General features: G+C 34.7%; 2 protein-coding genes across 3 annotated transcripts; one reads left to right on the top strand and one right to left on the bottom strand.

Annotated features, from left to right (window-relative positions):
- The first annotated feature begins 4,205 nt into the window (after nucleotides 1-4,205).
- LOC132799189 (polygalacturonase QRT3-like) lies at nucleotides 4,206-5,981 on the top strand. 2 transcript variants are annotated; one of them, XM_060819123.1, is made up of 3 exons: nucleotides 4,206-4,528; nucleotides 4,618-4,904; nucleotides 5,024-5,981. In XM_060819123.1, the coding sequence occupies exon 3, from the start codon at nucleotides 5,203-5,205 to the stop codon at nucleotides 5,836-5,838; it is 636 nt and encodes a 211-aa protein (XP_060675106.1). In that variant the 5' UTR covers nucleotides 4,206-4,528; nucleotides 4,618-4,904; nucleotides 5,024-5,202; the 3' UTR covers nucleotides 5,839-5,981. The 2 variants fall into 2 exon arrangements, with proteins under 2 accessions (XP_060675106.1, XP_060675107.1); XM_060819124.1 differs by having other exon boundaries at nucleotides 5,024-5,162.
- A 2,586-nt stretch (nucleotides 5,982-8,567) lies between these two features.
- Nucleotides 8,568-9,596, bottom strand: LOC132804505 (zinc finger protein 3-like). The gene has a single exon (XM_060818917.1). It carries the CDS (start codon nucleotides 9,594-9,596, stop codon nucleotides 8,568-8,570), a length of 1,029 nt encoding a protein of 342 aa, XP_060674900.1.
- Nucleotides 9,597-12,020: the final 2,424 nt, after the last annotated feature.

Genomic DNA, 12,020 nt, shown 5'->3' on the forward strand with positions numbered 1-12,020 from the left:
TCGTTTATTTCAATTGTAATATTTCTTTCATCCCTGTTGTATTCTATGCTTAATAGTACTTCATGAAGCTCTGTATACTATTCTGGACACTTATGTTTTATTTATGCACTGGATTACTATTATTCCTGTGAAGTGCTGTAAAATTGTGGAATCAATTTGTAGTATTGTGGGAGGAATAAGGGGATGAATATAGAAGTGTGTTTTCAGTGCAGGAAATTTGTGGTAAGTCCAACCCTTAAGGGAGGTTCTGCCGGATTTTCCATTGGAGGGTCCGGTAGGGTTTCCCTGGGATCAGGGGGGTTCCGGTGAGGAATTTTAGACGGGTCTTGATAGAAAGAGGGAAGGAAGAAAGAAGAAGGAAGAAGAAGAAGGAATCGGCGGGGGGGTGGGGGGGCTGTTTTTTCCCACGTGGGGAAGGGGAAAAAAAAACAAAAAGAAAATAAATAAATAAATATATAAAATAATATTATAATAATAATATAATATAATACAATAAAACAATAATAATAATAATAAAATAATGTAAAATAAAATAATAATAAAATAATGATGCATTAGAAAACTTTGCAGATCCATAACTTGTAAACCACAGATCCGTTTTGAGCCTGCCGTTATCTATGAACTTGTATCAATGAGTACTTCACAACCGTGCATGAGTCAAAACTCAACTTTGCATGAATAAAAAGTCTACTCTGGCCCCCCTTGGACAGTTCGGACCTTAACTTATTGTACCGATATCTTTCAAACTGTAGCTCCTTTTTTGACATGCTACTAGTCTATGGACTCAGGTCGATGCATACTTTGCAACGGTACCCCGATCAAAGAGAAATTCCATGAAGATCAAAAAGTCAAATTTTGATCCCTCTCGGTCAATGACGGTCAAACCTGATAAACCTCGGTTAACGTGAAAAAAATTTTCACTGTACTGCGAGACGGGATGTTACAGTAATATCTCATGGTTTGGTGGAGTTTCAAGTAGGGGGAGGCCAAGTCCAAGTGGTTGGAGAAGTAATCCCGCATTCAAATCAAGACCAAAGCCGAAGCCAGATGAAGGGGGCACCAATTGGCCAAGGAGAGACAACCAGGCCAAACATGTGCAAGCACCAAAACCGAACAGTAAGGATGAACATAAACATGATATTATGTGTTTTAAGTGTCATGGTCGTGGACATAATTCCAACCAATGCCCAAATAAAAGAATTATAGTGCTGAAAGGTAATGGAAAGTTGGAATCCAAAAGTGAGGGATCCAAAGCTGAAATCGAACTTGTTGAGGAAAAGATTGAAGAAGAAGAACATGGTGAGCCCAAGAAACACCAAGCTTCAAGGGCCGAATTTAGTTTGGTTGCAAGAAGAGTATTGACCGTATACAAGGATGAAGATCAAGTATAAAGGGAAAACATCTTCCATACTAGATGTGACATTCAAGGTAATAGTTGTAGTATGATTATTGATAGTGGAAGTTATGCCAATGTTGTGGTGGAGAAATTAGGTTTAACAACAATCAAACATCCCAAACCATATAGACTTTAATGGCTTAATGATAGTGGAGAGATGAAGGTAAATAAACAAGTCAAGGTAAAGTTTAGTATTGATAAATATGTGGATATGATTTTATGTGATGTTGGACCTATGCATGCTAGTCATTATTTTATTGGAAAGGCCATGGTAATTTGATAACGATACTATGCATTAGAGTCGAGAAAATGCCATTGTATTCTGATTTAAAGGAAAAAAGATTAAACTAGAGCCATTAGCTCCAAAAGAGGTATTTAGAGATCAATTGCAAATGCAACAAAGGAGGGAGACTAAACGGAAAAAGGAAAAGAAAAGCATGCCACCCACGACTTCGTCTACCAAACAAGAGAGCAAGGCCGAACCACACAACCAATGTAAGTTTTCTAAACCCGAGAGTGAGAAGAAAAAGAGAGAGAAAGCCAAGAATGATAAGAAGAGAGAGGAAGCCAAGAGTGATAGAAAGAGAGAGGAAGCCAAGAGTGAGAAAGAGAAGAAAGAAAAGAAAAAGAAAAATTTCTATCTTAGCCAAGGTGAGATTAAAAAGGCATTTTTGTGTAATAAACCTATGCTGTCTTAATGTTTAAAGATACTTATTTCATCTAGCTAACTCTGAAGAACAAGTATTGCCAAGTTTTATATCTTCTCTTTTGCAAGAATTTGATGATGTCTTTCCGAAGAATATTCATAGTAGTTTACCACCTATTCAATGGATCGAGCATCAAATAGAATTTATTTATGGAGCTACAATTCCTAATAGGCCTACATCTAGAAGTAATCTCCGAGGAGACAAACGAACTTCTAGTTGGTATATTTTGATGAGATTTAATTATGTTTTGTATCTTTGGCATGTTTTATGAAGTTCTTGTTTATGTATCTAGACTTGGTAATTTATTTTTAAGTATTCATGAGTTTAAGTATGACTTTTACTGGAAATCTTATTGGCTTTAATTTAATTTTATATTGAAGTTAAAAATATACTGTAATTGTGGAGATTAATGACTTGTACCATAAATTTAATTGGAATTAGTATATGTCTATGATGTTATGTTAAGGTGAAGGTTATTTGTACTTGAAATTAGTTACATGGTCTTTGAAGTTATTAAGGTTATTGATTTTCTAGTGGTTTGACAAAGTTGTCTCCAAAATGACACATATGTCCTTTGCATGTTCAAATCTGTATGCTTCTAAAATTTGATCTTCCAAAAGTAACCTTAGACAGGACAAAAATTTGAATCCCCACTGTACATAAAAATATAAGTGTACATAGGTCAATAATTTTCCAGGATTTAAATTAAAATAATTTTCTTAGTGTACTGAACAAAATAATGCATGTGCACACACATATACCTTAATACAAGATAAGTATTTTCCTAGGAAAAGTTTGTGACCCCAAAAATAATCTCATCGATTCCCAAAAATAGAATTTAAAAAAAAATTCATTACCATTTTCCAAAAGATAAATTAACGCAAGAAATCAAATGCAAAAATAAGAAACAAAAAATTTAAATATCAGGATGTTACAATTTACGTTTAAATTCCAACAATGAAACAATTTGATGTCGCATATATTGTAAGAGCTTTTACTGAATACCATTTTTATTTTTTTTTTAAATAATCTTGGAGTTGGGATTCCAAGTAACAATCATTGAGAAAAAAGACCCCAACGTGGCACACATTTTCTTTTTTTTGGGAGTAACAGAACTAAGTTATACATTGATTATAAAGACAAAGGGACATAATTAGATTTTAATTTCTTGTAGCTTTTCAGGACTCTTTAGAATAATATGATCTGTAGAATATGAATTTAGGTTTAAAATATAAGCTTGAAGAACCTGTCTTAAGTAGGATAAAATAATACGGTAGACAAAATGTTAATTATATATTCACAACTTTCTTCAGTTTTTTAATCACACGTTAATCACGTAAAGATACATAATATATTATGCTAAATATTTTCATCACCATTTAAAACAATTTGACGAAATAGTGAAGTAAGTAAGAGGGAAACATGTGATTTATTTATTTATATATTTCAACTATGATAAAACTTGATTTATATGATTATTACCAAACTAGATAGCGAAAATATATATAGTTTTTTTTCTTTTCTTTTTTTTTTTTTTTTTTGGGGTGAGTGTTCATGAATCCTTGTAGGATGTGAGATAAGAAAGCAAATTAAAAAGTAAAACAGCATGATTTCTTCAAACTTTCGGAAGAAGAAGGGAGCTCCTGTTCCAAAATTTCCTCACACTCTTCCACGTTTTCCATGTTGCTTTTTTCCTTTTCCATACAAAAATTCCAACAATCAAATAGAAAAAAGTACTGTATATGTATATTAAAATAGAAAGTTTCATCACCAACAATCAGAGGGAGGCACTAAAGCGGAATGAGAAAGAAAGAAGGAAAGGATCTTAAGAGTTTAAAAACTATATGGATACGTGGAAGTCATTTGAAGCAATTTGGATCCCATGTTTCACAATGTTTAAAAACTATACGGTCCCCGCATTATATATATATATATAACATAAATAAAGAGTCCCACTAGGTTTAGAGGGAATAAAGTTTGTAACTTTATGTATATATAGATATATAATGCGGGGACCGATACTTTGAACAATACTTGAAGCAATAATTGGATCCCTAGTCAGTTTCCTTAGTATAAATATCACTACATGGGGTAACATTGTCTCATCAAATCTTGGCATTAGTAGTGGTGGTGGTCAGTGAAAATATATTCTTCAACTGAAGTGACAAGTATGGAAGCAAGCAAGAAAGCTCGTCAGGTGATGATCATACGGAAGTTGGTTTTTATGATGGCGTTAGCTGCCTTCAACTTCATCAGCGTCCCCGTTATGGGAGACGATTATTCTCCAGTTGGTGACTTTGGTATGGGGAGTCACAAAGAAAACATGCACAAAATGCAAGCGTTCAAGGCGTCACTCATGCGCGGTAGCCGTGGCTTTGTCTCTCATAGTTCTGCTGCTCCTCACAGTCAGCCTCAGCCTCCCAAGGTACGTCATGTCATTTTATTTTATTTTTGGGTACGTAGCAGAGTTTAGAATTTTTAAATAATATAATATATATTCATTCAATAATGCAGGCCTGGAGGAGGAGTAGTCCTGCAGCACGGGTGTACTACAAGTCAGATTTCGGTGGTGATCCGACAGGAGTAAAGGACAGCACGGAGCATATTCAAGCGCTACTCTTGGCGGCTGCAGGACAAGGACCCAGTCCAGGTGCTCAAGGGGTAATGTCGGGGGCAGGAAGTGGACCCAGCGAAGGGAGCTTGACGGCTGGAGTTCCCATAAACCTGGGACGGCTGATTTTGAAGGTGGTACTTATAAGGTCAGCAAACCTGTCCAAGTACCGCCTGCAGGAAACATTGTGGTACGTACGGTAGCTAGCTCTTCCATTCCATTACAAAAAATTTGTTGCTTAATTACTAATATCTAACTATAAATTTGAAATAAAAGTAAAAATTAATTTCTAATTGAAACTGATTAAAGACGGAACAATCCAAGCCTCAAATGATTTTCCTGAAGGCGGCCCTGTGTTCGATGCATCGCCTAAACAAGCACCGCCAGCAGAAAACACAGAGAGCTTTGTGGATGATATTGAACCCGCACAGCTTTCTGATCCCGATCCATCATCCTTCAGCTTCGAATACGTCACCTTCCAAAACATCATGATCGACTCTAACCACCGGGGTGCAGGCATTTCTCTTTCCAACGCCCTTAGAACCAGCATTGAAAATGTCTACGTTGCCCATTTCAGTACTATCGGCATCAACGTCCACCCCTCCAGCTCTGAAACCTACATCAGCAACTCATTCCTCGGACAGCATCCCACCGCCGGACGTGATCCTCACGAGGGGAACTTCACCGGAACCGCCATCAACCTCTCCGGCACCAACAATGCTCTCACCAACGTTGTCCTATTCTCTTCTGCAGTTGGGGTAGATGTATCAGGTCACGGTAACACTCTCTCTGGGGTACATTGCTACAACAAGGCCACTAGGTTTGGGGGCACCGGGATTTATTTGAGAAAGTCGGGTCTGGGCCAAAATCGGATCATAAATTCTTATTTAGACTATACCGGGATCGTTGCTGAAGACCCTCTCCAGCTTCACGTTTCCAACAGTTTCTTCCGTGGCGATGCTTTCGTGGCCCTTAAGTCCGTCAAAGGTGTGGTCAGCGGGGTCAACATTGTTGACAATACCTTTAGTGGGTCCAACAAAGGAACTGGGATTGTCCAATTGCAGCAATCAAATGGACCTTTCAACAAAATTGATCAAGTTGTTGTGGACAGGGAACAGCGTTGAGGGAATGAACAATAAGGCCACCGTTGCTAAAGGGGCTGTTCAAGGCAATGGGACCTCCTTTACAGTTGATTTTAATCCAGTTTTTTTGTTCCCAAATCGCATTAGGCATGTCCAGTACTCCTTGATTGCCACCAACGGGGCTTTCCCTAATCATGTTCTTCGCAGTGTGTCCAACAACCGTGTCTTGGTCGCCACCTACGTGCCAGTTTCAGCCACCGTGTTTGCCACCGTGGACCAAAACTAAACCAGTTTTTTGGGTTTTGGACCCTCCCAATACATAAATTAAATAAATTTGGTTTTCCTTTCAAATCCTAAGTTCAATAATGCGTCCAAGATCTTACTTACTGATCTGGCGGGTTAAGAAAGTAAGCACCTTAAGGCATTTTTTTATTTTTATTTTTGGGATTGTATTATGCTATTTCTACATATTTTTATTTTTATTGGAGTGCATTGTATTTTATTACTATTACCTTTTTTTTTTTTTTTTTTTTGGTCTTTTTGGCCTGACAGGATTGTATTGCATTAATGTATGACAATATATATGATTATATTGTACTCTAATTTGAAGAGTTGTGTTTTTCTTGGCGTTCGATTCTCATTTGCTAATCTTTTTATATTCACACCTGCTACAAAAATAAAGTAGGTTTTGACTAATTTGGACCTTAAGTTTGTTTTGCTACATATCAAACCCCCCCCACCCCCCCCCCCCCCCCCCCCCCCCCTCGTGCCTGTCGAAGGCTAGGTTTAACAATGCATCCAACATTTTACTGAGGATTAAACAAGCATCTTAGGCTCTTTTATTCTACTGGATTGTGTCCTATTATCTTTATTTTTATTTTCATTTTGATTTTTATTGGAGTGTATTTATGTTTTTTTTTGGTTTTTTTTTTTGTTTTTATGTGTGAGTGAGAGGAATGGATTGTATTTTATGACCATATATTATATTGTATAAGAGTTGTACTTTTCTTGATGTTGAACACTAATGTGTTTAATCATTTCATATTTATATATTACAATATTGTCCTATTATATATATATATATAAATATATATATATATATATATATATGTATATTTTGAAAGAAATCATATTATACATTATTTGTTTCTAACTTTGATGATGATGATGATAATTTCACATAAAAAATACTTAATAATATTTTAACCTATGAAAATATAAAATAAAAATATTTTATATAATAATATAAATATATAGGTGGCTCTCAGAATGTAATAGCTTTAATCACACGCTCATTGTCTAGTTTAACCGCAAATTGTTTTCTGGTTGATCAGATTAAGGGTTTGTTAGCTACTAATTTACACTTTTCTACTTCTCTTACTAAGCGAGAGTCTCCTAGGGTAGCACATGAGCTTGGCCATTATGTTTTAGATTTAGTTAATTACGAATTTTGGATGGAAGAGGGTCCTTCTTGACTCTCTAACTTTATTCAAGACGATATGTGCATTGCTACTTTGATTTAATAAAATTATCTCTTTTTTTTTTCTTTTTTCAAATGTATATATACATATATATATATATATGTATACATTCCATTTATGGTGCGGACGGTTTTCATGCGGACCACAGTATTGGTGATGGTTTTTCATAGTATTGGTGACGATTTTATAAGAAACCATCGTTAATACTATGAAAAACTGTCACTAATACTGTGGTCCTCAGACGGACCGTCCTCACTATAGAATTTTCGTATATGTATATAGATATATAATATTGAATGTTTGATAATAAATGGTTAATTTAATTTGTTACAATATGCACCTATGTGGGCCCATGTTCCCCTTCAATTTTTTTTCTTTTTTAAATATTTAGGATTTTTTTTTAACCTATTTACTTTTTTATCCCCTTTTAAATTACACAGGGCCCCTCCCCTCTCAGTCTATCTTACCCATTGGCCACAACCCACAGCCCACATTTTTGTCTTCTTACATTTTTTATTTTGCATTTATCTGTAATATTTTTTATAATCCTTTATTTTATTATTCTTTTAATCATTTCTTTTTCATTTTTGTATATATATTTTTTTATCATCTCTTTTATATGTAATTAATATTTCTTAATATATTTTCACACTAATACATATTTAACTAATACGTGTAAATTATGAGCATTTCTATATATATATATATGTATATAATATTGAATGTTTGATAATAAATAGTTAATTTAATTTGTTACAATATGCACCTATATGTAATTGTTGCATACAATCTCTTACTAACCTAACCGCATCTCATCTATTAATATGTTTAATTTCGAAAGAATATATATATATATGAATACTTTTTAACCTCTAATTACTATTGCTGATTTATATATATATATATATATATTTTTTTTTTTTGGTGTAAATATAATACTGCATTAATAGTACAGAACGAACCTGCCATGGAAGAATTACAGAGTGGAAAATTCATCCTACAAAAGCTGGTCCTTTAATTAAAGAGGTTTCTCTCCTATTTAAAATTCATTAAAAGAAAAAGAAGATCCTATTAAGCAAAAATAAAAAATAAAAAAAATAAAAAAACTTTATTAAGAAGAACAAGAATACATCTCATCCTGGATTGTGGAAAGCAAGCAAGAAGGAGCGTCCTCTCTTCGAGTTGACTAGATGATAGCAATAAAGAATGTCGAGCCAAGACCACCCATAATATCATACTTTAATCTTTTTAAAGGAAAAAAAGAAAAGAAAAAAGGAAAATAAATTAAAACTAAAGCTTAAGAGACAAATCAAGTTCTGTAACATCAGCATGATCGGTTTTCATAGCTTCACTTCTCCAGATAAAATCAGAAACTGTCAGCCTATTGGTGACCATGTCTGAACCAGAAACAATATTATTACTACTAGTAGTAGTAGTAGTAGAAACACTCAAATTCCGAATTGCACTACTTTCTTCAAACCTTGAAGAAGAAGAATTATTAGAGTCTGAAGTTCCTGCGAGCCCGAATCCTCCACCACCAATATTATTATTCTGAAACCCATCAAGGTTTAGTCTATCAATGGAAGGTTGTGGATTCATGATAGCCTGCCTTCCCCACCCAACACCACCGACACCAGTACCAACGCCACCTCCACTATGGTTGTTGAACCGGTATCCATCCTGTGTTGGCCATTGATAAGCATTAGGCTTATGTATCATTGATTCCATCCTAACACCAATAGACCTATTGAAAGATCCAAAAAGAGGGTGGCTAGATATGCTTGAATATGGATAATAAGGAAAGGGAGGATATCCAAAAGCACCCACATCCATTCCTTGGCAAAGTTTCAACAAATCACGCTCTTGTTTATGAGTTCTTTGATGGCCTCCCAAGGCTTGAGAGTTAGAGAATTCTCTCTTGCAGAAGTTGCATGAGACAACCGTAGATTCCGATCTCTTCTCTCGGGTTGTCTCGTTCAAAGACTCATTGTTGTTTGCATGAGAAGAAACATGTTGGTTATTCATGGAGTTGAAAAGGTTGAGTTCTAGCTTCGACGATGAACCACCACGAAGCGATTCATCATTGCAGAGATTCGGATCGAGTAGAACTCGAGAACTCAATTTGGAATTTTGGAGTTCTACTCGATCATTAATATTGGAGGAGGATTTGACAAGTATTTTTTCTTTGAGTTTCATGTTATTCATGATCTTCTTGTTGTGAGCATGGTGATTTTGGCATGGAGTGGTAGTTCCATCAGAGGCTGCAGAGATACTTGAAGCCTCAGAGGGACATGTTTCTCCTCCACCAATTTCTTCCATGGCCAAAAAAAATAAAAACTTGTGTGGGTTTGGAAGAGATTTGGAGAGATTACGGTCGTTTATAATGAGGGTTTGAATTAATACGTTATATTTCATGTTTGGAAAGAAATCCCATTTTGCAGTTAATACCGGCGTTATATTAGCAAAGGATTGAAGTGATGACTAAGGTTGCCAAAATTTGTTCCCATCGCAGCCAAGTCTTACACCTTTCAATATTTCCACATATATTTTTTTATATATATATAATGGCACGTGGCAATAATATGTCATATACCCTATATGTGTATGTATATTGTTAATACTATATGATTACGGCTAATTCCTTTAACAGTCAATATTAAGCAGTTCGCGTGATATATATGGTGGTCAATGAGTGTAAAAAAAGGTACCTTTTATGTACCTTCATATTGGAATTCAAAAATGGAAAGAAATGAAGTATAGTAAAGAAAGAATAATTAAATAAATATTTTAATACTCTAATCATATTGATTCTATGTATTAGCTTTTCATGTTAATTTCCTGTCCAACTAATTTTTTATTGGACTTCCATCTGGTTTTGTGTTAGGACCCATCCAAAATTCCTTACCTGAACTCTAGACAAGCCCTGATCCCAGGGAAATTCTATCGGACCCTCCAATGGAAAATCCGGCAGAACCTCCCCTAAAGGTTGGACTTACCACAATTTTCCTGCACTGAAAATATACTTCTATATACACCACCTTATTACTCCCACATTACTACAATTTAAGTTCCACAACTGGTAGCACTTCGATAACAAATTATATAAAAGGCATATAATGGAATTAATTTAGTAAATAACCAATTAAAATATACCATCATAGATTCTCATCCGCCCACACCACCCACTTAGTGCTGCACATGTCAAATACAATTCAAATATCGTTTTACAAATATGCCAATGCGTAACATAGAAAGAAAGGTAAAACAGCATCACATTAACAATAAAAAAAAAAAAAACTATAACAAACGTTTTAATGATAATGGTATTAATGTAACTTGCCTGAGGGCTATTATATTCCCATACATGTATTAATGTAACTTGCCTGAGGGCTATCATATTCCCATACATGCCCGAGAGCGATCACCTATCCAAAGGCTACCACATAACCATACCTGCCCAAGGGCTATCTCACCTACCCAAAGGCTACCACTTGTTCGAGGATTATTATACTTGCCCGATGGCTATCTTTCTTGCCCGTAGGCTGTGATACTTATCCGAAGGTACCATATGATAGTATTAATAATAAAAACAATAACAAAATTAATATTAAAGATCACATAATAGTGTTAATAAAAATAAAAATAAAAATAATAATCAATATTATTTACTAAAATCTCAATAACTGAGAATAGCAACTGCGATAATACTTAATAATAGCTTTGTTAATAAATACCATTGATAATAACAATAATAACAACTATAATTATAATAATGATAATAACAGAAATTGGAATTACAATAAAAATAATCATTATAAATAATAATAACAATCCCGATAACAGTGACAATAATGATTAAATAAATAGTTAAATACAATTAATAGTAATAAGAATATAATAACATCGATTAAGAATATTAGTAAGAAATTAAATCACAAATAGATAACATAACATAAATACATAAATCATATCTTAAAATCCATAGCATAAAATGAAATATGCACGCTCGCAATGGAGATAAGTACGATACCTTCTAACATGCTACATGATCCATGATTCCAGCTGTCGTCGGCACTTTGCTACCAATACAAACCAGGGTGGTTGCCTATATTGGCTGTCCGATCCCCTGGACTCGTAGGCAACATGGTTATGAGGCTAGCTCTACATGGACCACATTGGTTCGCCGCCTCCGTATGGTGTAGTATATACAGTATAATATCGAATAATATAACATACAAATATATGTACGAACATATAAAAAATACTTGATGCACCATACCATATACAGTGGTGCCCGAAGGTACCCAGCGTCTTGAGCATCGACTGACAAGAGGTTAAAGAGAGAAACTTGCATACGGTCACTTTGGCGTCCCGATAGCACCGCTGCTTAAACCGTTATCCCGGCCATGACGGGGGGGCGGCTTATGGCCAATATCAAACTTGCATGCCCTTGGTCCGATGGCAATTCAAGGGAGACATTACAACTTGCATGCTTATCATAATCACATATACAGTACAGAACACCGGTACGTGTATGGGTGCATCTAAAAAAAACTATAAATTTCATAATATTATAAAATATTAAATTTAGATAAAATATAATCCAATTCATATGCTTTTATCAAATATACCAAAATTATCATCAAGGTCACATACAATTTCACATACAAGTAAAGATATAGAAATACATTAGAGATATAGCAATACAGTTTATTATAAGTCATCCATAGATATCTACGTATA

The sequence above is a fragment of the Ziziphus jujuba genome, chromosome 7 (assembly GCF_031755915.1).
Source record: "Ziziphus jujuba cultivar Dongzao chromosome 7, ASM3175591v1".
NCBI classification, from domain to species: domain Eukaryota; kingdom Viridiplantae; phylum Streptophyta; class Magnoliopsida; order Rosales; family Rhamnaceae; genus Ziziphus; species Ziziphus jujuba.

Coding starts and splice junctions, on each gene's coding strand:
- LOC132799189 (XM_060819123.1), top strand. CDS start 5,203: ATGATCGACTCTAACCACCGGGGTGCAGGCATTTCTCTTTCCAACGCC.
- LOC132804505 (XM_060818917.1), bottom strand. CDS start 9,596: ATGGAAGAAATTGGTGGAGGAGAAACATGTCCCTCTGAGGCTTCAAGT.